Consider the following 25,508-nt stretch of genomic DNA (forward strand, 5'->3'; position numbering starts at 1 on the left):
TATATAAATATTACGATCTATAGATTTCTATATCTATCTATAAATATCAACACAGAGAGAGGCAGTGGATAAAAAGATAGATATTATCTATTGTATGTATGTATGTATGTATATATATATATATATATATATATATATATATACACACATACATGCATGTCGAGAGAAAGAGAGAGAATCTGATTAACTCTAAGCACTGTACCTATAATTTCATTAACATAAAGCACTTCTGGATAAAATAATCTCTGCTCCGAGTACAAGCCACCAACTTCTCCATACCTAATATTCTTAGATAATTATCTAGAACACTAAAAGATAAAGTGTCTTGTTCAGGATCATAAAACCTGTCTGTGTTAAGGGCAGGACCTGAACCCAGGTCTCCCTAGCTTCAGAGCTACCTCTCTACAGATTATGCCACCCTGTCCCTAAACAGTTTTGCTTTTTTTTTCCCTCTTTTTAATAATTTTTTATCATAAAAAGTGACTCAATTAGGGGGATGAATAGCTACAAGTCAAGGTGATGTTGAAAATAAACTATATCAAAAAAATTTTTTAAAGCTTCTCATAAAATTGTTTCTACTATGTTTATTAAGTATATCACTACAGAAAAGAACAAATTGGGGGGGGGGAAAGTAAATTTGAAATATTGAAACTGAATATTGAAATATTAAAATATTCCTACTCTTGTTAATATCTAGTATCTACCTTCCAAAAAGCTCAAAGATCTTACAAATTATATCTTGTTAGTTTTTAACATTCAAGAAAGCAAAAGGTAAGCTATGGCTTGTAAAACTGGTGAAATATAAAGGCTAATCCAGGCAGACGATTTTCCATTTGGGTTATAAGAAAGACTGTCTAAGCTAGGATCACTGTCTTGAGGCAAGGATCAGATAAGGCTAAGAGTCAAATGAAAACTATGCAATCAATATGCCAAGGAAAGTCAGAGGAGGCAGTGACTCCCGTGCCTGATAAAGTTACAGTTAATTAGAAGAATGATCAAGTGCAGTGAACATCTCTCTGGCACATGTTAATAAATTATCACAGATCTGATTGGAGCAACACTCCTTCGCTATTACTAATGACGATGCACAATTTCTTAAGAAGCTAATCACATGACAAACTGCAACCATTCCCAATAAGATCTGGAGTGAAACAAGGTTGCCCACTATCACCGTTACTATTTAATATTGTATTAGAAACGCTAGCTATAGCAATAAGAGCTGAGAAAGAGATTAAAGGAATAAGAATAGGCAATGAGGAAGCCAAATTATCACTCTTTGCCGATGACATGATGGTATACTTAGAGAACCCCAGAGATTCTGCTAAAAAGTTATTAGAAATAATCCACAACTTTAGCAAAGTTGCTGGTTATAAAATAAACCCACATAAGTCATCAGCATTCTTATATATCACTAACAAAATCCAACAGTCAGAGTTACAAAGAGAAATTCCATTTAAAGTAACTACTGATAATATAAAATATTTAGGAATCTATCTGCCAAGGGAAAATCAGAAACTTTATGAGCAAAATTACAGACCACTTTTCACACAAATTAAGTCTGATCTAACCAATTGGAAAAATATTAAATGCTCTTGGATAGGGCGAGCAAATATAATAAAGATGACAATATTACCTAAACTAATCTATTTATTTAGCGCTATACCAATCAGACTCCCAAAAACTATTTTAATGACCTAGAAAAATAACAACAAAGTTCATATGGAAAACAAAAGGTCAAGAATTTCAAGGAATTAATGAAAAAAAATCAAATGATGGTGGCTTAGCTGTACCAGATCTAAAACTATACTATAGAGCAGCAGTTACCAAAACTATTTGGTATTGGCTAAGGAATAGATTAGTTGATCAGTGGAATAGATTAGGTTCAAGGGATAAAACAGTCAACAAATATAGCAACCTAGTCTTTGAAAACCCAAAGATCCCAGCTTTTGGGATAAGAACTTACTGTTTGATAAAAATTGCTGGGAAAATTGGAAACTAATATGGCAGAAACTAGGCATTGATCCATACTTAACGCCATACCAAGATAAGGTCAAAATGGGTTCATGACCTAGGCATAAAGAATGAAATTATTAATAAATTAGAGGAACATAGGATAGTTTACCTCTCAGACCTGTGGAAGGGGAAGGTTTTTATGACCAAAGCAGAACTAGAGATCATTACTGATCACAAAATAGAAAATTTCGATTATACTAAACTGAAAAGTTTTTGTACAAACAAAACTAATGCAGACAAGATTAGAAGGGAAGCAATAAACTGGGAAAATATTTTTACAGTCAAAGGTTCTGATAAAGGCCTCATTTCCAAAATATATAGAGAATTAACTCTAATTTATAAAAATCAAGCCATTCTCCAATTAAAAATGGTCAAAGGATATGAACAGACAATTCTCAGATGAAGAAATTGAAACTATTTCTAGTCATATGAAAAGATGCTCCAAGTCATTATTAATCAGAGAAATGCAAATTAAGACAACTCTAAGATACCACTACACACCTGTCAGATTGGCTAAGATGACAGGAAAAATAATGATGATTGTTGGAGGGGATGTGGGAAAACTGGGACATTGATTCATTGTTGGTGGAGTTGTGAACGAATCCAACCATTTTGGAGAGTAGTTTGGAACTATGCTCAAAAAGTTATCAAACTGTGCATACCCTTTGATCCAGCAGTGTTACTACTGGGATTATATCCCAAAGAGATTATAAAGAAGGAAAGGGACCTGTATGTGCCAGAATGTTTGTGGCAGCCCTTTTGTAGTGGCTAGAAACTGGAAACTGAATGGATGTCCATCAGTTGGAGAATGGCTGAATAAATTGTGGTATATGAAAATTATGGAATATTACTGTTCTGTAAGAAATGACCAACAGGATGATTTCAGAAAGGCCTGGAGAGACTTACACGAACTGATGCTGAGTGAAATGAGCAGGACCAGGAGATCATTATATACTTCAACAACAATACTAGATGATGACTAGTCCTGATGGATCAGGCCATCCTCAGCAACGAGATCAACCAAATCATTTCTAATGGAGCAGTAATGAACTGAACTAACTATACCCAGAAAAGAACTCTGGGAGATGACTAAAAACCATTACATTGAATTCCCAGTCCCTATATTTATGCACACCTGCATCTTTGATTTCCTTCACAAGCTAATTGTACAATAATTCAGAGTCTGATTCTTTTTGTACAGCAAAATAATGTTTTGGTCATGTATACTTATTGTGTATCTAAGTTATATTTTAATATATTTAACATCTACTGGTCATCCTGCCATCTAGGGGAGGGGGTGGGGGGGGGTAAGAGGTGAAGAATTGGAACAAGAGGTTTGGCAATTGTTAATGCTGTAAAGTTACCCATGTATATATCCTGTAAATTAAAGGCTATTAAATAAAAAATAAAAAAAAAAAAAAAAAAAAAAAAAAAAAAAAAAGAAGCTAATCACATTAAATTTTAAGATTAATTTAGAAAAATGAATCTTTTTTGGTGTGTACAATTCAATAGTAAGACAACAAATGTCTTCTTTTGCCTTACAAAGTCCAATGTAAGAGGCCTGTGCTTAGGGAATATTTCTTACCAGTTGCAAGTCTGAGTCATAGAAATCAAAGAAAATTTTGAAAAAACAAAGACCAAAAAACCCCTTAAATCATAAAGATGTGTGAATACGTCATATGCTAGAAAAATTCTAGCTTGCTTTTTTCTTAAAATACAGAGCTTTTTGACTGGTATCCTTGCTTCTTTCAGTCAGCATTTTGGGGCTGAGAGACTGGATATAGGCTTTGTGCTAAGAATTCCCAATCTGGGATCTGTAAACCTTTTAAATAATTTGAAAACTATATTTCAATATTACAACATTTCAATACAATGTATTTTAGCCTATGTATTTTATTTTACACATTGAAAAAGGTTCACAAGCTTCATCAAACTACCAAAGGGGACCACAGCACATAAAAAAGGGTTAAGATCTGCTTTAAAAACTGAGTAAAACCCAATCCTGGGTATCCTAGGGCAAATAAAGAACAACAACAATAATAATATTAGCTAACATTTACACAATGCATGCTATGTGCCAGGCACTGTGATAAGTGTTTTATAATTATTACATTATGTGATTCTCAAAATTCTGGGAGATAGGTACTCTTACCCCCATTTTACAGATAAGGAAACCAAGGAAAATAAAGACCGAGTGATTTCCCCAGTGCCCCACAGCTAGTAAAGAGCTGAAGCTGGATTTACTTTCCATGCCTAGGACTCTATCCCTGGGCCACTACTTGACTTACAAAGCTCTAGTCAGAACATGAAACCAAACAAAGCCTGTGGCCAAGGAATGGGATGACTCAAGCCCAAGAGCTTAGTAATACACTCAAAACCATCACAACTTTTTCTGACAGCTTTTTCTAAAAACAGTTTTCTCTGTTACCTGAGTATCTATTAAACACACTAGATGTTTAGAGGAGAAAATCATCTGAAATCTCATCAAAACAGAGACTGATTCAGCTTTGATATCCAATACCTAACTAGATCCCTCAGTTGAACTTCCTCTCTTATTGGAAGTGTGGAGATCAAAACAATAAACTCCTCCCAAAGTCTTCCTTTACAAAAGGCTTAGAACTCTCCAAAAAACTTTATTTTCTATTAACTGTTTTGCTTAGTTTCTATCCCATGAATATCATCCTCTCTTCCTTGGGAAGGAAGGGCTTTTCAGCTCACTTTTGCATATTAACTTCCCCATTAGATTATAAAGTCCTTGAAATTAGAGGCTTTCTTTTTCTTACTTATATTTCCAGTATATGACACAGTGTGGACAAAAAAGAAGTCTACATTATCTACATCTACAAAACTCACCGACCCCAAATTCTAGGGTCAATGTGCCTCCTTAAGCTCTTTTCTTCTATATGGAGATTTTAAAAAACATTCTATTCAAAGATATGGCATTTAGTTAGTCTAGGCATCTTTCTACTGATTCCCAAAACTGGTATTGTGACATAAAATGGGTCCTGACCCAAAGATTTCACAGTCGTTCAAAGCAGTGCATAGTTAGGGATGCCTTTCACACTCAAGACACAACATTCACTCTCCCCCTGCTCCTTTAAACAAATCTGAAGCCTGTCATTTTAGTACAAATTGGAATATGTGCACCTCAATTGGGATCAGCACAGCCCTTCAATGGAATACAGTAAGAAAATAAAAGAAATTCTACAAACATCTGCAGAAGAAACTGCAGATTAAAAATAATACTAATAACAAGAACAGAAGAAAGGAAGAAATTGGGAAAGATGCTATTTCTTAGTAAGATCTTTGTTGGCTAAATTACAAGGACAGTTTCAAAGGATCTATCAAGAAGTTGGCCAAAATATGAACAGACAATTTTCAGATGATGAAATTGAAACTATTTCCACTCATGAAAAAGTGTTCCAAATCACTATTGATCAGAGAAATGCAAATCAAGACAACTCTGAGATACCACTACATACCTGTCAGATTGGCTAAGATGACAGGAAAAAATAATGATGAATGTTGGAAGGGATGCAGGAAAACTGGGACACTGATGCATTGTTGGTGGGTTAAAGTCCAACCATTCTGGAGAGCAATCTGGAATTATGCCCAAAAAGTTATCAAACTGTGCATACCCTTTGATCCAGCAGTGCTACTACTGGGCTTATTACCCCCCCCCCCCCAAAAAATGTTTGTGGCAGCCCTGTTTGTTGTGGCTAGAAACTGGAAAATGAATGGATCTCTCAATTGGAGAATGGTTGGGTAAATTGTGGTATATGAATGTTATGGAATATTATTGTTCTGTAAGAAATGACCAGCAGGATGAATACAGAGAGGCTTGGAGAAACTTACATGAACGTGCTAGTAAATAGGCAGAACCAAGAGATCATTATTTCCAATGATACTGAGGGATGTACTGATGGAAGTGGTTTCAAAAGAGAAGATCTAACTCAGTTTCTGTGATATGGACAGAAGCAGCTACACCCAAAAAGAAAGAACACTGGGAAATGAATGTAAACTGTTTGCATGTTTGTTTTTTTCTTCCCAGGTTATTTTTACCTTCTGAATCCAATTCTTCCTGTGTAACAAGAGAACTGTTTGGTTCTGCACACATATATTGTATCTAGGATATACTATGACATATTTAACATGCATAGGATTGCTTGCTATCTGAGGGAGGAGGTGGAGGGAGGGAGGGGAAAAATAAGAACAGAAGTGAGTGCAAAGGATAATGTTGTAAAAAATTACCCTGGCATGGGTTCTGTCAATAAAAAGTTATAATTATTAAAAAAAAAAAAAAAGAAGTTGGCCAAAAATAAAATTATCAAGGTTATTTGAAATCTTGATTTTTATCCTTTTATATTAACAATTAAACTCACCTTCTGTGAGCGTACTGAATCTTAAGATATAAGCTAATGATAACATAAAGCCATCACACCCAGCAGGACATTTTAAAGTACATGCTTTGGAAGTATGTCACCCAAAAAAAATCCTTCTTGTGTCCATATACGTTAAAAACCTGTAAAGAGACTTTCCTACTATGTTTCCTAGTGCTAAATCTTCCAAAGAAAGAAGTCCAGTGGGTTTTGAAAATTTAACATCTTCATATTAAATTAATTACTGATTTGTTTTAACCACAAAACCCGATCTTTGGAAAGAATCTAATGAACTCTGAATCACAGGACATACTTTTAGCTGGAAGGGGCCTAAAAATTATCTAGTTTAATTCCTTTATTTCATAGATGAAAAAAATTGAGACCCAGAAAAATCATTTAATTTGCTCAAAGCTAAACAGGTAGCAAGCCAAGATTTAAAACTATTTTCTGACTCTAAATTCAGGGCTCTCTCCACTATTCCATGCAACCTCTTAACCAAGACACAAATAATCTGTAATGTTCTTTTGTTCGGTTTCCTTGGAGTCTCTGGAAGCAGATTTCGTTTCAATTCAGTAATCACCACAAGAACAGCTAGGTGTTAAAGTCCAAATCCTTTATTATCTCCTTCCTGGGGCTGGGCAGCTTTCTAGAGAGCCTTTCAGACCGACCTTGGTCTTAGTGGAGAAATGCAGGAGGAGAATCTGCCACCAGAAGCCTGACTGAAGGTGGAAATCAATCTCTGTCTCCTTGGCTTCTACTCTGTGGCTCTCAGTCCCTGCTTATATGCACCACACTGAGTATAAATCAATCATTATATCACTAGGAAACCATTATTTGTTGTAAAATTAAATCAATCATACTGAACTTAGAGAACAATTAAGCACCATGTTAAACCAGATAACCATTGTCTCATCAATTCCATTTAGTACCTTGTAAGAATCTTTGTTTCAAGTTCAGTTCTGGCCCATAATAATAATCTACCTTACAGTAAGAGTTTTCATAGACTGAAGCCAAAGGAAGACAGCTTTTGGAGGTATCTTTTTTAACAGTAAACCTTTGGATGATGCTGCATAATCCATCGATAAAAATTGTGTCTCAGGCCCATGAATTAAAAATGACTACTTTCAAAAGCTGATGAAGGTCTCCCTCTTCAGGATATACGAGGGTTTTGTGTAAGAATATCCACTTCCAATACAGAAGACATAAGATAAGGCAGAGGCTTTCTTAGTCAGGGAATTGGAAATGCCAGAATTTTAACATTCCCATAGATAACACTCAGAAACTTAACAGAAACATTTTGACATTTAGGCTATGCAATGCTTTGACAACAGACCAGTTACCAAAATATATGCTTTCTAATAACCCTATAAAATATTTTTTTTCTTTTTGCTGGGATCCAAGAAGAGTGTTTTTTGCTCCTCTTATCTCTTTCGGTACTTGAACTTTAAAAAGTATCAGATGTCAACATGTCCAAAGAGAAATAAATTAAACATGGATAGCTATCTTGAAACAAGATAAGAAGTTTAAGAAAAGTGTCCCAGAGCAGCCCCCATGAAAACAATATTCAATTGTTATTTGATCTCCCCAAACCAAAGCATGACAGTAAGTCAAAAGCAGAACTAATCTAAAGGTCTCAAGTACCTTTTAGTAGGCATAGGGATGAAATAAGGGTTTCAGAATTCAAAATAAGTAAAAGATTGCTTCAAAAAGAAAAAAAAAGTATGCCCCTTGCACAGGCTTACTCAACTGAGGATAAAGATTATTATTATGTAAAATATACAAAGAACAAACTGAGGAACAAGACAGTTCAAAAACAAAGTAATGATGTTTACACAATAGAGGTTTCTTGGTGTAAGTCTGCATGCTTAGAAATCCCCATTTCATAAATACTTTAAATTGAGGAGTCCAACTTCTTTCAAAGGAATAAAAGAAAAATGTTGCCCTTACATATCTGGATGTTTCTTCTTGGTTCTGGTCATTCATATCAGTGGGAACAATCCGTGTTGCCATTGGTCCCTGGGCAAAAGGTTTCGGCAACTGGCCCCTGAACTCGGATGGAATGAACTGGAGTTGCCAGCTGCCAGGAACACAAATAGAAAAAAAAAAAAAAAAAAGAAAAAAAAAGGAAAACATAAGGGAAACACATTGCAAAATTCACTTTAAACAAGCAAAAAGAACCAAGTAAAAAGATAGCACTTGGTGAAAATAATCATTCAGCAATGATCAGACCACATATGGGTCATGCCCAATTCTGAATAACACAGTTTAGAAGAATTACCTGGAACACATCCAAATAAGGTGGGATTGGGGGTGAAGGAGAGTGAAAGGATGTGAAATCATCATGCTATCTAAGGAATGTTTAAGGAATAGGGACATGCAAAGGATATATGGAAGAACAATTTTCAGATGAAAAAATTAAAGCCATTTATAGTCATTTTAAAAATTGCTCCGAATCACCATTGATTAGAGAAATGCAAATTAAGACAGCTCTGAGGTACTACTTTATACCTCTCAGATTAGGTAAGATTACAGGAAAAGACAATAATAAATGTTGGAGGGGATGTGGGAAAACTGAGACATTAATGCATTATTGGTGGAGTTGTGAAATGATCCAAAAATTCTGGGGAGCAATTTGGGACTAGTCTGAAAGGGCTATAAAACTGTGCATACACTTTGATCAACCAGTGTCTCTGTTGGGTCTGTATCCCAAAGAGATCATAAAAAAGGGAAACGGACCCACATGTACAAAAAGGTTTATAGCAGCTTTTTTCTGTAGTGACAAGGAACTAGAAATTGATTGAGATGCCCATCAACTGGAGAATGGCTGAGTAAATTATGTTATAGAAATGTAACAGAATGTTATTATTCTGTAAGAAATGATGAGCAGGCTAATTTCAGAAAATCCCAGAAAGACTTGCATCAACTGAAGCTGAGCGAAGTTAGGAGAACCAGGAGAATATTGTACATAGTAACAGCAAGATTATGTGATGATCAACTTTGACAGACCTAGCCCTTCTCAGCAATGTGGTGATCCAAGACAATTCCAACAGACTTGGGATGGAAAATAGCATTTGTATTCAGAGAGAGAGAACTATGGAGACTGAATGTGGATCGAGGGAAAATACTTTCACTTTTTTGTTTGCTTTGTTTTTTCCTAATGTTTTTTTCTGCACAACATGACAATTATGGAAATATGTTTAAAAGGATTGTACATGTACATCAGATTGCTTGCTGTTTTGGGGCGGGGGAAGGTCAGGGAGGGAGGAAAAAATCTGGAACACAAAATCTTATAAAAATGAATATTAAAGGGTCAGCTAGGTGGCGCAGTGGATAGACCACCAGCTGTGAAGTCAGGAGCACTCTGAGTTCAAATCTGACCTTGGACCCTTAACATTTCCTAGCTATGTGACCCTGGGCAAGTCACTTAACCCCAAATGCCTCAGGGGGAAAAAAAGAATGTTAAAACTATCGTTACATATATTTGGAGAAATAAAATATTATTGAGGGAAAAAAAGTATAGTGACATAAATAAGTTTAATCATACATAAATGATCATAGTATAGGCAAATAGAACTTAATTCGAGGGAGTAGATCCAACTTTTTAAGTTTCACTGGTACTTGTTTCCTTGAATTGGAATTTCATTGGTATAATGAGCTCTTAAAAGAGAAAAGTCTCTCTTCCAATGTATACATGCAAAAGATTAAAGGGAATTATAGTACTGTTTATTTAAGAGAACAGATTACAGAAATATACAAACTGGAAGGAAAATGTGACAGAACATTTGGGTAAGGATAAATGGAAAAAAGAAACAGAAGACACTGTAGTGGGAGTATAAAAAGGATACTTAATCAGTTGGAAGAAATGGATAATGAATTTGAAAAAAATACCATTGGTCTAACAAGGGTACATAATATAATAGTGAAGATACAACTGTAGAGGACTTCAGCATACTGAACATCTGCTGGAATTCTTTTACCATGTAATAGGCTAAGTAGTTAACAAACTTTCCTTTTATCTTTATGATCATTTCATTGTTCAAAAGATGGTAGGAGTACCATTAGGGCAGTAATCAGGGTAAATACTATTCCAGATCTTTCTATGATTAATAAGGAGAAACTTACTACTAAAGTAAAAAATTTAAAAGTAACCTTGCCAACTTCAGGTTTGTTGTAAAGAAAAAAAGAAAGCTACATTAAGAAATGAGACCTGTGATTTCACTGATATAAGGAACAACTTGCTTGGAGTGCCAAGAAGATAATAATGGATCGTGATAAGAAAGTAAAACAATCTTCAGTCTGGCTGCAGAATTAAAAATGGTTAGTAGGTCTTGGACATTCACTTTCCATCAGCAACTGGTCTTGGTTTGCCCTCCTTGGAGCATGATATTCTCAGGCCAGCTACCTTCTGATGTCCCTCTCCTTTCCAGATTTCTCTTATATGTTGTTCCCGACTAGATTCCATTTTTTAAGGGCAGGAACTGTCTTTCTCTTTCTTACTATATACCCACTGTTTAGCAAAATACCTGACACATGGCAGCACTGAATACTGAAATTCAAACACTTAAGCTTTCTATAGTCACTTCAACAGGCCCTTTTGGGGCCCAAAGATAGGAAGTGGCTCATGGATGTCCTGACTGACTGCTGGGATAGGACTGAGGAGGATGCAGCTATTCTTGCAGCAAAAAAGCTCCCTGCCACTCAAAGCAGTGAATTACTCTCTCCACTAAAATAGTTGTTAGCAGACATAGGAAACCACCAGAACATTGGACTAATGCTGATTATCGATGGAGGAGGTAGGTGAGGAAGGCAGGTCTGCTTCCTGAAAAGGATGTGTTGCAAGCAGAGCCTGAATGGATAGAAGAGGCTGTGTGGGTGACAATGCTGCTCAGACCCAGCTTTCCAGGCAAAGCCTGAAGGCATTTTAGAGGGTCTTCAGCTGTTGCTCCTTACACAACTGGTCTGTACATACTTGAACCTAAGGAGTATGAGGCTGAGAAAAGGCAGGCATTCCAAGACTTCATTCTATAAGGATCTCAGGACAGTGAGGATGGAGCTTCTGCAGAAGTGAACCATCCCGACCCAGGTCCGCGGCTGCAGCGAGGCAGAGATCATGTCTGCGGGCGGGAGCTGCGGCCAGACCCTGAGCCAGGCCATCCTGGCCACCCACCAGGGGCACTCAGCTACGGTTTGCAGCTACCACTGGGGATCACAGCACCACCCTGAAGGTACCAGGACCATCTATATCCAAAAATTTTTGATAGAATCTCATAACTCTCCTATTGCCAAAACACAGGGATCCGCCCACCAATCCTGGGGTCATCAGTCCCCCCCCCCCCCAATGATAAACCCAAACCACCTCCTCAACAGCCATGAGGACAAGCCAAGAAGCCACGAGGAGCTACAGTTTGAAATGGACATTTAAAGGGCTGGCCACCAGAATTGAGCCATGGCCCCCAAGACACACGGATTCTATTTGGGGGAGGAGACACACCAGTCACGCCTTATAGTAGCTATTTTTTCCAGAGCAGATGACAGGGATAGGGCAAGATTTACCATTTCCTCCTCCTCCAATAGAGCCAGAGAACATCAGAGCACATACACAAATTTATGTTAAGTTGTCAAGGAGTAGAAGAGAGGTGCTAGAGGACTGAGGCTGGTTAAATATTGTTCTAATTTTCAAAAAAGGTCAAGATATAGGCTGGTGAATGTAACTTTGATTCCTCAAAAAAATCTAGACCATATGATCAAAGACATGGTTTGTGAACAGTTAGGAAGAAAAGCAATGACTAGTCAAAGTTAATGTGGGTTTATTAAGAAGCCATGTGAAATTAATTTTTTTAAAGTATACTAGACTGATATATCAGAAAAATGCTATAAACATAATGTAAGTGATTTCAGAAAGATATTGGAAAAGCCTCTGGGAGGTAGGTTTGAACTGAGGACTAGAACCAAAAGGGAATGATTAACAAATTGTTACAAACTTGGAGGGAAGTCTCTACTAGAATAACTCAGAATTCTGCTACTGATGCAGTTTTATGCAACATTTTTATTAATGATTTGGAAGAATGCATGAAATGTATCAAATTTGAAGGGAACCTTCATGGAGAACCAAAAAATTTAAATGAATGAATGTAAACTACATTTGAGTTCAAAAATTCACCTATATAAATAGGCATGGCTCAACAATCTTATCAAAAAAAAGACCTGTGGGTTTTAATGTATTATAAGATCAATATAAGTCAACAATTTGACATGACAATCAATAATGCTAAGCAAATACTATACTGCATTAAGAGAAAGGTATTCAAAAAAAGGGAGGTAATAATCTGAGTGTATTCCTTCTTGGTCAGATCACATTTAGAGTACTGTGATCAGCTCTGGGCCCTGTATTTTTGGATAGAGACTCACAATTTATATTATATCTAAAGAAAAGTGACCAGGATGGTAAGAGACTCAAAGCCAAATCAGAATCAATGTAAAAAATAGATACTATTTAATACATTAGGGAGGACATGATAAAGTATCAACTATCTTCTTGAAGGACTATTCTGTGTCCCCTTTTCCCTTTGCATTCTCTCACTTAGTGGCTTCATCAACTCCCATGGTTTCATTATCACTTCTATGAAGATGATTCCCATATCTATAAAACTAGCCCCCCTGTCTTGCTACTAAGCTTTTATATGACCAAATGCCTACTGAACAACTATATGTCCCATAGGTATCTCAAACTGAACATCTCCAATCCAGAATGTTTTCTTTCCATCCAAACTCACTTCTTTCCCAAACTTTCCCATTGTCATCAAGGGCACCACTATTCTTACAGTCATTCAGATTTGCAACCTCAATATCACTCTTGACTCCTTATTCTCTCTCATCTCACATATCCAATTAGTTGCCAAGTCCCATCTATTTTACCTCCATAATATCTCTTAAGTCTATTCTGCTCTTTCTACCCACATAGCAACCACATTAATTCAGACTCTCATTAACTCTTCCTTCGACTACTGTAATAGCCTCCTAATTGATATCCCTGGTTCAAGTCTCTTAAAACCCCACTATACCCTTCAAAGAGCCACTAAAGTGATTTTGCTAAACCACAGACATGACCATTTCACCCTCTCCACTCAATAGACTATCTATTATTTCAGAGCATTTAAAGTCTTTCACATTTAAAGTCTAGCTGCAACTCATCTTTTCAGCCTTAGTAGATATTACTTTTTTAAAATCTCTTTTTAAAAAAATTATTATTATTATAGCTTTTTATGGCAAAACATGCATGGGTAATTTTTCAACATTGACCCTTGCAAAAACTTCTGTTCTAACTTTTCCCTTCCTTTCCTCTATCCCCTCCCCTAGATGGCAGGCAGTCCCATACATGTAAAACATATTAAAGTATATGTTAAATATAATATATGTATACATATTTATACTGTTATCTTGTTGCACAAGAAAAATCGGATTTAGAAAGAAGATAAAAATAACCTGAGAAGAAAAACAAAAATGCAAGCAAACAACAACAGAAAGAGTGCAAATGCTATGTTGTGGTCCACACTCATTTCCTAGTATTCTTTTGCTGGGTATAGCTGGTTCTGTTCATCACTAATCAATTGGAACTGATTTGGATCCTCTCATTACAGAAGATAGTCATTTGCATCAAAGATATCACTTTCTTTCATACACTCTATGGTCTAATCCAACTGTTCTTTTTACTGTTCCTCATAATGGCACTCAATTTCCTGTTTTCATGGCCTTTTTCCACTGGCTTTTCCTCATACCCAGACTTCTTTTTTTACCTCCCTCCACTTCTCTGAATCTCTGATACCTTGTAAGATTCAGCTAAGGTAACTTCTATAGGAAGCCTTTCCTGAGTCTCCCAGCTACTATGCCAACTGAACCCTCATCACTTTGGATCCATTTTGTAAGTATATGGATAAGATGTAAATTTTCATTACAATGTAAATCCCTGGAAGACAGGGCCTCATTTATATTTATTTTAGAATCTCTAATAGCTTTCAAAGTACCTAGCATACAGCAGATGCTTAGTAGATACTTGTTGATTGATTACTTCACTGTCATATGGAAAAGAGATTAGACTTGTTGCTTCAAAGGACAAAATTATAGAAGCAATGCGTGAAAACTTAAGAGAGGCAGATGTTAATATTTCCTAATAATCAGCATAGCCTATAAGCAGAACAGACTGCTTCAGGAGATCATGGATCATAATGGGATCACAGAAAGCAGAGCTGGAAAAAACCTTAGAGATCTTTAAGTCTAATTTTAAGGATGAGGAAACTAGGCACAGAGAAATTACATGATCCATACAGCTAGTAAGCTAGCTACTAAGGCAGAAGTTGAACTTAGGTCTTGATGATCTAGATCTGCTGTTTATCATTTCAACACTAGAGGTCTTCAAGTGCAAGCTGGTCAAGGCAAGACAAGCTGGACTGTTTAGTTAAGAGCTGGACTAGATGACCACTAAGATCTCTGGCATCCATGACTGGTGTTTTTATTTAGCTGAGAGAAGAGCTGTCTTCAAATGTTTGAAAGGCTGTCATGTAGAAAAAGCATTAATTAGATGTGTTTTTATTTGGCTCTGTAGGGAAGGATCTCATGACTGGCTGAAAGCTAAAGGAAGGAAGGTTTTGGCTCAAGATAGAGAAAAACTGCTAACAATTAAAGAGCTGTTAAAAAAAAAAAAAACATAATGAGTTGCTCGGGGAGGTAATAATTTCCATATCTCTGTAATGGAGGATGGATGACCAAGGAATGGATCCTTTTGCCCAAAGTACTGCAGAAAGGATTCATGCATCAGATAGGGATTGGACAAGATGAACTCTGAAATCCTTAATAAAACCCCAGGATTTTTATCCTAAAAAGCTAGGATTACTGCAAAAAGAGAAATCACAAGTCAACTCGGAGCCACTTACTTTAAGATCTCAAGATCATTTTCTTAACATATTCCACTGAATCTCATGAATAAAATTTGCAAATTAATCATCATATTCTTAATTCCATGTACCTAAGATCTATCAGTGAAAAAATTTAGTCTTAGAAATTCTGAATAACCACATTAGCAGCAGGAGTTCCTAAAAATGCACTCATTTCTTATCATAGACTAGGACAAAGAACACAGGTGAATAACAAAGCAAATTCACTAAATGATTAGAAGACTAAAATTCTACAGGCATTTATTAAACACTTACTATGTACCAGGCACTGTGCTTAAATAATGGCCATGCAAAAAAAGGCAAAAAAACCCAAAATGCAACCCAGGCCTTCCTCATTCAAAGGGCTCCCATTCTAAAGGAAGGGTAAACATACAGACTACTCCATTAAAAATAAGTCCAGTGCTTTGCTTCTAACTGCTCCTCAAAAGGACTTTTAATTAATAAAATGTTTCAAAATATAAAAATTTAAAAGTTCGCTAAAAAAATTTTAACTGAATGATTAACAGTAATAGTTCTCGTTTACACACATTTTAATAAAATGTTTCCCTTACAAGAACTCATTGAGATAAGTAGCATCCATAAATATTCAAATTCCATTGTTTCTTTTTTTTAATACATAAGAAAAATGAAGCTCAGAAATTAGTAAACTGTCTATGATCACAGAGCAAGTAAGTGTCAGATCTGGGATTTGAACTCAGGTTTCTGGATTCTTTAAGTTCTGAAGTCTTTCTACTATGCCATGTCTACTGAGTATAATCAAAAATAGGATATCAGCTGGTAAAAGTGCTAGAAATAGCACTCAAAAAAAAAGAGTTATATGACTCAGAATTCCTTCATTCACATTTCTTTTTTTGCCCCAATATCACTTGGTAACATTAGCAGTTTTAGCAAAAAAGCATAATTACTTTTTAATCACATACAATAAAGACAAAAGAATAGTGTTAATAAGATCCACGTCACAGTTTCCAAAAGTATACAAATCACTTCACATCAATCAAAGAGGTAAAACTGCTCAGACCTGACGTTACTAGGACCTTTATAGGACTGATTATGTTCGACCTAAGTAGAGAAATAAAAACCATATAAAGTTTACTAACAAGAAGATTCTATGCAGGCCTAATCTGTTTTTCCAAGGTCCTAACCTTGGACTTCTAACCAAAAGTCTGACTGAAGAGAGACAGAACACCTAGCTCCCACAACTTAAAAGTCAGCAAAAACTTGAAATTTACACTAGACTGAATAATGGTTAATCTGAGGAGATGAAGGGTCAGTTCAAGAACCCAGGAGACTCAGGATAAGACCAAGCAGCTCTGAGCACTCCACTCAAAAGAATAGCAGGGGGTGAAGCCTGGACCTAGCACAAAGACCCAATTCAGGAATTCAATCTAGAAAGTAAATCAAACAACATACTGACCAGTATAAAAAATATATATAAATCTAGAAGTCCCTAAAAATCAAGCCAAGAAGGTGAAAATAATTCCCTAATAATTACAAATGGGGACTTAAAAGAAAAAATAAATTTTCCATAAGAACTACATAAATGTCTAGAAGAAATGAAGAGATAAAAAATAAAAGTTCTAGGGGAAAGATCTGGACAGAAAATAAGTAGTTTAGAAAAGAACAAATCTTACCTAAGTAACAAATTGCCTGAAAACCAGAAAACTCCAAATGGAAAGCAATGACTCAGTGAGAAAGCAAGAAATATTGGATCAAAAGTTTGAAAAAAAATTGAAATTATAAAAAATATGAAATGATAAACAAGAAACAGAAGATTTCAAGGAGTGATAATTTAAGAATACCTTGCCTCCTTGAAAACAAAGCCTGGACATTATACTACAAGAAATGAGGTGAAAATTATCCTGAGCTACTATAGTCAAATGTCAAAATGAAAATAAAATAACCTAACAATCGTCTTCTAAAGTACAATTCAAAAGGAAAACTCCCCAGAATGTCTTAGTCAAAATCCAAAACTCCCACTTCAGAGAAAAAATAATGCAAGCAACTAGTAACTTTGAAAAACAAGTACAAGAATCAACAAAAACCAAGGAAAATAAATTTATTTGAGCCATTTGGAGGAGACATATTATAAAATGCTATTTAGCAGGGAGGAAAGAAATATGTCCCTTGAGAACCTTAATGCCTTCAAAGGTAAGTGTGAGGCAGTTAAATGAGAAAAACGGAGGTGCTGGGGACTGGTTCTGTTCTGAGGGTAAATGGAATAACATACTGTAAGAAAGAAGGAAGAAGTGGAACTTGCTATTTCTCAAACCTGGGATGTATGAGAATATATAACATGGAGGAAATGGTAGGAGAAATGAGTGTCAGATGAACCAAATGAATATGAGATAAACCTCATTCTCATTTGAAGCAAAAGAGAGAAAGATAGAGGGAGATAACAAGATGAGTATCTAAGGGCATGTCCATCAACTGGCAAATGGCTGAACAAACTATGGGATATGAATGTAATGAAATATAATTGCATAATAAGAAATTATAAAAGAAATAATTTCATGGAATTTGAGGACTAAGAACTGATACAGAGTGAATTGAGCAGAAATAGGAGGGCAATTTGCGCAAGGACAACAACACTGTAAAGAAAAACAACTTTCCAAGGCTTAAACATTCTGATTAATGCAATGACCAACCAAAATCTCCAGGGAAACTGAAATGATGAAATATGTTGGAGCCCTCCTGACAGAAAAAATGGACACAAGGTGCAAAAAAGACATAAATTTTTAAAATGATCACTTTGTAGATTTGGTTTGCTTGCTTATCCCTTACGTGTTATAAGTTTTTTTTTTTCTTTTGTCTCCATTTTTATTTGGGGGCAGGAGAGGTAGAAATAGTGATTGTTCCCCCCTCCCCTCCAAGAAGGATAACTGAAACATTATTTTAATGAATAGAAGAGAACAAATAAAGTTCAGAAAGAAAATAAAAGCAATACTATTTTAAAAGTATGGGAATTTTAATATATTATTAAATTAAATATTATTTTTTAAAACAACATAAAAATTCTTCAGAGAATATTCTCTTTGTATAGAAATGTTCTCTATTTTGTTTTATTTTTAAGTTCAGACTAAGAAATTACATTTAAATTGAAAACAAAAAATAAAAAAACAGATCCTAACCCACGTGACACAGGAGAAAGACATAACTAGAACAAGTAGAAGCACTTGGCTCCAGAAAAACCCAGTGGACCAATAATGAAGATACAATAATTCACTTCTTGCTGAAAGGTCTGCAGGCATATATTAAAGACTTGACAGTTGGTTTTAGCCTTTGGCTATAGTTGCAAAAAAGAAAAAAAAGAAACAAACTAGGGAGACAAACTAATAAGATGGTTATTTCTACTTCCTAATTTAAGAAGTGGGTGATAGGGAAAGGAGGTTGCAACTTACTTCTCAGGTAGAAGAAAACTGCTGGGATATCGGTACCACTCTTTGCCCACACAGACATTCACTGGTCTCCCTTCTGGGACTGTGTGGATAGCAGGATCAGTAGCAATTCTGTGGAATTCAGGATACAAATCAAGGGGTCCATGATATCCTGAAATAATTATCAGAAAAGGGGAGATATTGTAAAACAAGATTCAAAATTTAAACTGTAATGCACTTTAAATTTTTACTGAAATTTCTCAAGGAAAAGCAAAAGATTTTAAAGGTTCATAGTAGGCAAACTTGTTTAGCCAATGCCTCTTCCATGAGTCATATGTTAACCTAGTATATACCAAGTAAGTTCATTTTGCTAAATATTCTTTACTCTCTTGCCTTTCTCTAACTCCTTTTTTAGTTTAGTTGTTCTTGTCCCATTTTAATGTCTTATATTAAAATTATAACTCCTTCTATAATTTAGAACTGAGTTTCATATTAGCATCTTCCATTTTGGAGCTTTCTTAATTTAATACCATTCCCTTGGAAAAAAGAAAAAGAAAAAGAAAAAAGGAGATGTGTGTAGATAAATGATTTATAACTAATCATAACACTAAAAAGAATTCACAATTCTCTCTCCTATTAATATTAAGCCAAATTGCTCCCAAAAGGCAAAAAACCTGGCCATAAAAGTAATAGCTAGCAGAGCTCCTTGCCCAGGAAAGAAAATTCCTCTTAGTATAAGCAGCCAACATAACAAATTATTAGTCAACTAAAGTTTCAGATGAACTATCTCAAGGATCCAATATAAGTTCTTCTCCAGAACACTCACCTCTGAATAGTGCCACAGATCGAGACAGGGACAACAGCCCAAAGAGGAAGACAGTCCCTAAAGCCAACCAATTGGAAGAAACCGTATAATGTTCTAAGCGGTAGCGTTGAAACACAAAGTGGTAACATTTCTAGAGAAAAAAATATATTTAAAAAACTTTAATGATATTTTATTTTTTCCGGGCTTATATGTAAAGACAATTTTTAACATTCTTTTTTTTCTTTTTAACATTTAATATTATTCATTTAATATTCTCCCCAGTTACATTTTAAATTTTAAATAATTTTTTACATTTTTTTTTAAATTTTTGAAATCCAGATTTTTTCCCTTATCCGCACCATCCACCCCAATTAAGAAATCATATGTGAAGTTATAACATTCTTTTTTTTTTAATTTGAATTCCAACTTTTTTCTCTCTCTCCCTCATTTCCTCCTGCTCTGAGACAGTAAGCAATTTGATACAGGTTATACATTGTCAAGCATGAAAAACATATCATCATATAGTCATTTAGTGAAAAATAACACAGACCTGGAAAAGAAAAAGAACCCATAAAGAAAACACAAAAAGAGAAAAATTGCATATTTCAATCTGCATTTTGAATCTACTAGTTTTTTCTCTAGAGGTGAATAGCATTTTTCATTATGAGTCCTTTGGAAATGTCTTGGATCATTGTATTGCTAAGAATAGCTAAGTCATTCACAGTGGATCATCATGCAGTACTGCTGTTACTGTATACAATTTTCTGGTTCTGTTCACTTCACTTTGTATTTAGTTTGTACGAGTCCAACTTTTTCTGAAATTTGGTTGCTCATCATTTCTTACAGCACAGTAATATTTCATTACAATCATATACTTGTTTTGCCATTGTGCAATTTATAGGCATCCCCTCAATCTCAATTTTTTTTCCCCACTACAAAAAGAGCTACTATAAATATTTTTGTATAAATAGGTCCTTGTCCCTATTCCCTTTTCAAAATTTCTTTGGAATACAAACCTAGTAGTGGTATTACTGTGTCCTTTGGGCACAGTTCCAAATTGTTTTCCAGAATGGTTGGATCAGTTGGATCACCAACAATGCATTAGTACTCCTAATTTTCCCACATCCCCTCTAATATTTATTATTTTCCTTCACCCAATCTGAAAGGTATCAGAGTTGTTTTAATTTACATTTCTCTAATCAATAGTGATTTAGAACATTTTTTCATATGACTATAGATAGCTTTGATTACTTCATCTGATACTGCCTATTCACATTCTTTGACCACTTAGCAATTGAGGAATGACTTGTAGTCTTTTTTTTTTTTAATTAAAGCTTTTTTATTTTCAAAACATATGAATGGACAATTCTTCAACACTAGCCCTTGCAAAACTTTGTATTCCAATTTCCCCCTCTTCCTTCCACCCCCTCCCCTACATGGCAAGTAATACAATATATGTTAAACATTTAGGTAAAAATATATGTTAAATCCAATACAGGCATTTATATTTATACAATTATCTTGCTGCATAAGAAAAATCAAATCAAAAAGGGAAAAAATGAGAAAGAAAATAAAATTTCAAGCAAACAACAACAAAAAGAGTGAAAATGCTATGTTGTGATCCTCACTCAATCCCCACTGTCCTCTCTCTAGGTGCAGATGACTCTCTTAATCATAAGATCATTGGAACTGGCCTGAATCATCTCATTGTTAGAAAGAACCATGTCTACCAGAATTGATCTTCATATAATCTTGTTGTCGTGTACAGTAATCTCCCATTCTACTCATTTCACTCAGCATCAGTTCATGTAGGTCTCTCCAGGCCTCTCTGGAATCATCTTGCCGATCATTTCTTATAGAACAATAATGTTCCATAACATTCATAGATCATCATTTATTCAGCCATTCTCCAACTGATGGGCATCCATTCATTTTCCAGTTTCTGGCCACTACGAGAAGGGCTGCTACAAACATTTTTGCACATGTGGATCCCTTTCCCTCCTTTATGATCTCTTTGGGATATAAGCCCAGCACTAACACTGCTAGATCAAAGAGTATGCAGTTTGATAACCCTTTGGGCATAGTTCCAAATTGATCTCCAGAATGGTTGGATGTGTTCACAATTCCACCAACAATGTATTAGTCTCAGTTTTCCCACATTCCCTCCAACATTTGTCACTATCTTTTCCTGTCATTTTAGCCAATCTGAAGGGTGTGTAGTGGTATCTCAGAGTTGTCTTAATTTGCATTTCTCTGATCAATAGTGAATTAGAGCATCTTTTCATATGACTAGAAATGGTTTTAATTTCTTCATCTGAAAACTGATTTGTAATCTTATAAATGTGAATCAGTTCTTTATATATTTGAGAAAGAAAGCTTTTATCAGAGATACTTGCTGTAAAAATGTTTCCCAGCTTTCTACTTTCTAGTTTTGATTGCATTGGCTTTGTTTGTGCAAAAGCTTTTTAATGTAATATAATAAAAACTGTCCATTTGCACTTAGTAATGCTCTCTCTCGATCTCTTTTTTTGGTCCTAACATTTCCCCTTCTCTATATATCTGATAGGTAATATCTCCTTGCTCTCCTAATCTGCTTACAGTATTGCCCTTTGTGGTTATTTTATTCTTATCTTGGTATACAGTGTATTATATTGGTCTTTAAGTAATTTCTGCCACACTGTTTTCCAGTTTTCCCAACAATTTTTGTCAAATAGTTCTTGTCCCAAAAGCTGGGATTTTGGGGTTTATCAAACATTAGATTGCTATGGTTGAATTTACTACTGAGTCTTGTGTACCTAATGTACCTGATCCACTATTCTATTTCTTAGCTAGTACCAAATAGTTCTGATGATTACTGCTTTATATTATAGTTTTAGATCTGTTACAGGTAGGCCAACTTCTTTATTTTCATTAATTCCCTTGACATTTTTGACCTTTTGTTCTTCCAGAAAAATTTTGTTATTAAGTTTTCTAGCTCTATAAAATAATTTTTGGTAATTTGATTGGTATGTCACTAAGTAAGCAAATTAAATTAGGTAAAATTCTCATTTTTACTGAAAAAAATTATTGATACAGAAATAATATGTGCCTATGACATTTGTCATAAAAACTCATCTACCACGTCAGTGGGAAAGTATAAAAAGAGGCCTGATGTTATCAGATCCAAGGACATATGGAAATACCCCATCTTTTAAGAAATGAATTAAGAGGGGCAGCTAGATGGTGCAGTGGCTAGAGTGCTGGCCCTGAAGTCAGGAAGATCTGAGTTCAAATCCAGCCTCAGACGCTTAATACTTCCTAGCTGCATGACCCTGGGCAAGTCACTTAACCCCAATTGCCTCAGCAAAAAAAGAAAGAAAGAAATGAAGCAAGATTTTCAAAACTGTTCTATATACTAGTTCCAAAATATGATGATATCTGTAATATCAGTAGTTTGGAAGGTGCAAAGAATTTCTCTAGGCCTAAGAAAAAATTTCTTTCAAAAAATATCTGAATTAATAGAACATATTGTGTTTTTCCTCCATACCACAGAGGGTTGTTTCTTAAAAAAATATGAATTGGTACCAAACTATTGATACTAAATTGGATTATTGTTCGACTTTATATTACTTTCTGCTTTGAAATTCTCCAGCTCCACTATCTTTGGCCTAAAACTCATGCTGACAAGATAGGCCAGGACAGATAAATGGAATGGAACAGGATAGGAAGGAAGGGAAGAAAAGGAAAAGAAAGAAATCATCTGACAGGACATGAAGGAAATGCTTTTAATTATCTTCCAAGATCACTCAAAAACTACAAAAATGATATTAAGACATAGTCACATGTTTATATATGAGACATATAATTTCTGTTAATTATTCATGAGTACTATTTCTTCAAGATCTACCTATTTTGAGTCAGGCATGCTATCAATTATATAATGAGTCTTTAGTTTTACTTTTTTTTTTTTTAAAAGGAGGTGGAAGAAAGGAGAGAAGAGAGAAAGATAGAATCAGAGGCAGAGAGGTAGAGGGGGAAAAAAAAGAAGGAAGGAGACAAGAGGGGAAAACATGTCCAAAATGGTGATATCATAGGCTAAAAAAATCCCTAAGGAAAATAAATATTTTATTTTAAATTTAAATCTCAATCTGAAGGAGGGCCAAAGAAAGACCAGGAACTTGAAGATATCATGAAATAGTGGACATAGCTCAAATGCTTTTTTAAAATGAACAGAAGTGGAAGAATATTTTGATTTATATCCCAAAAAAGATGGGAAAGGACCCACATGTGCAAAAATGTTTGGAGCAGCTCTTTTTTTGTAAAATCAAAGAATTGGAAATTGAATGGATGTCCATCAGGTGAGAATGCCTGAATAGTTATGATATATGAATGTAATGGTATATTATTGTTCTATAAGAAATGATGAGCCAGAAGGTTTCGGAAAAATCTGGAAAGACTTACATGAATGATGCTAAGTGAAGTGAGCAGAACCATTGTACACAAAACAAGATTATGTGATGATCAACTATGATAGACTTAGCTCTACTAAGAAATGTGGTGATCCAAGACTTAGGATGGAAAATGGCATCCCATCCAGAGAAAGAACTATGGCAACTGAATCAATAAAGTCTTCAATGGCTAGTTATTTAATTGAATCACAAAATATACGCTAAAATTCCATTCTAATCCAAATGTTTTAAGGAGAGGTATTCAGTTAATTCTGCTAACCCATCATCATTTAGTTAGGATCTAATTCTCTTACAGTGATTTGGAAAATGTCTCTAAAGTAAACTGAGTCTATGTTCTGAAATAAAAGGATAGTTAAATTTATTTGTGGGAAAAACTCATCAGCAAATAAGATAACAAATAGCTAACCAAACACATATACACAATTACCTATATAGCAAATTATACCATTATAGACAAAATTATCTTAGCAGTAGAAATTCTGCATTCTGTTGTTAAATTTTTCCCAAGGAAATCATAAAGGAGGGAAAAAGACTCACATGTGCAAAAATGTTTGTAGCAGCTCTTTTTGTGGTAGCAAAGAAATGGAAAAGGAGTGTATACCCATCAAAAGTTGTGGTATATGAAGATATGGAATATTACTGTTCTATAAAAAATGATGAATAAGTTGATTTTAGAAAGGCCTAGAAAGATTTACATGAACTGATGCTAAGTGAAACAAGCAGAACCAGGAATATATTATACACAATAACAGCAAGAATGTGTGATGGTTGAAAGACTTGGTTCTTCTCAGTGGTTCAGTGATCCAAAGCAATCCCAATAAACTTTGGACAGAAAATACCATCTACAACCAGAAAAAAAACTAAGGAAACTGAATGTAAATCAATACATGCTATGTTCATTTTTTTTTCTGATTTTTTTTTTAAATCTCTTCCATGGTTTTTCCCTTTTGCTCTCATTTTTTTTCTCCCAACATGATTCATAAAGCAATATGTATTAAAAATAAATAAATAATATTTCTATGATAAACTATGAAAAAACTCAAACAGAAACTCTTTAGGATTTCTGTTTTCCTGAAACTCACCTGAAGTGCTGAAAGAGCCACAGCACCACAAAGACATATAAGAGGGTATATGGGGAACAGAAATCTCTCCTCCTTGTGAGGCTGAGCAAAGAAGATGGCAATCCAGATGTACATTGGAGATAAGGTAAGCCAATAAGGACGGCCTAAGTTCTGAACTGTAAGAAAGAAAAAGAGGTAGTTGTAGTCTCATTGCAGTAGTAAAATCACCACCTGGGACCTTCATGTCCCCCAACTTCAGATTTGGAATAGCCTGGCTCTGCCCTTGGTCGCCTTGTATTCACTCACAAACTGGCCCAATTCATTCATATTTCTCTTAACCATGAAAGGAAATGTCATATAATAAGGGGATACTTTTCTGCTGCTTTCTAAAAAGACTGGATGCATCACCGGATTGTTTTATGGACTGTTAGTAAAATGAATTCTACCTTGGACAGAGAAAGGAAAGCTTTTTCTACTAAG

General features: G+C 35.0%; 1 protein-coding gene and 1 pseudogene across 3 annotated transcripts in view; one reads left to right on the forward strand and one right to left on the reverse strand.

Annotated features, from left to right (window-relative positions):
• ALG9 (ALG9 alpha-1,2-mannosyltransferase) overlaps positions 1 to 25,508 on the reverse strand; it is a 132,959-nt gene that overhangs the window by 50,036 nt on the left and 57,415 nt on the right. For 2 of the 3 annotated variants that reach the window (XM_031961167.1, XM_031961169.1), the window contains 4 exons: positions 25,050 to 25,204; positions 19,541 to 19,670; positions 18,739 to 18,886; positions 8,340 to 8,469 (listed from right to left, as the gene is read on the reverse strand). In XM_031961167.1, the coding sequence (XP_031817027.1) occupies positions 8,340 to 8,469; positions 18,739 to 18,886; positions 19,541 to 19,670; positions 25,050 to 25,204 (563 nt within the window). The remainder of the gene's footprint in view (positions 1 to 8,339; positions 8,470 to 18,738; positions 18,887 to 19,540; positions 19,671 to 25,049; positions 25,205 to 25,508) is intronic. The other variant, XM_031961168.1, reaches the window with a different exon arrangement.
• LOC116422526 lies at positions 10,906 to 11,873 on the forward strand (annotated as a pseudogene).

The sequence above is a fragment of the Sarcophilus harrisii genome, chromosome 3, assembly GCF_902635505.1.
Source record: "Sarcophilus harrisii chromosome 3, mSarHar1.11, whole genome shotgun sequence".
Lineage (NCBI taxonomy): Eukaryota > Metazoa > Chordata > Mammalia > Dasyuromorphia > Dasyuridae > Sarcophilus > Sarcophilus harrisii.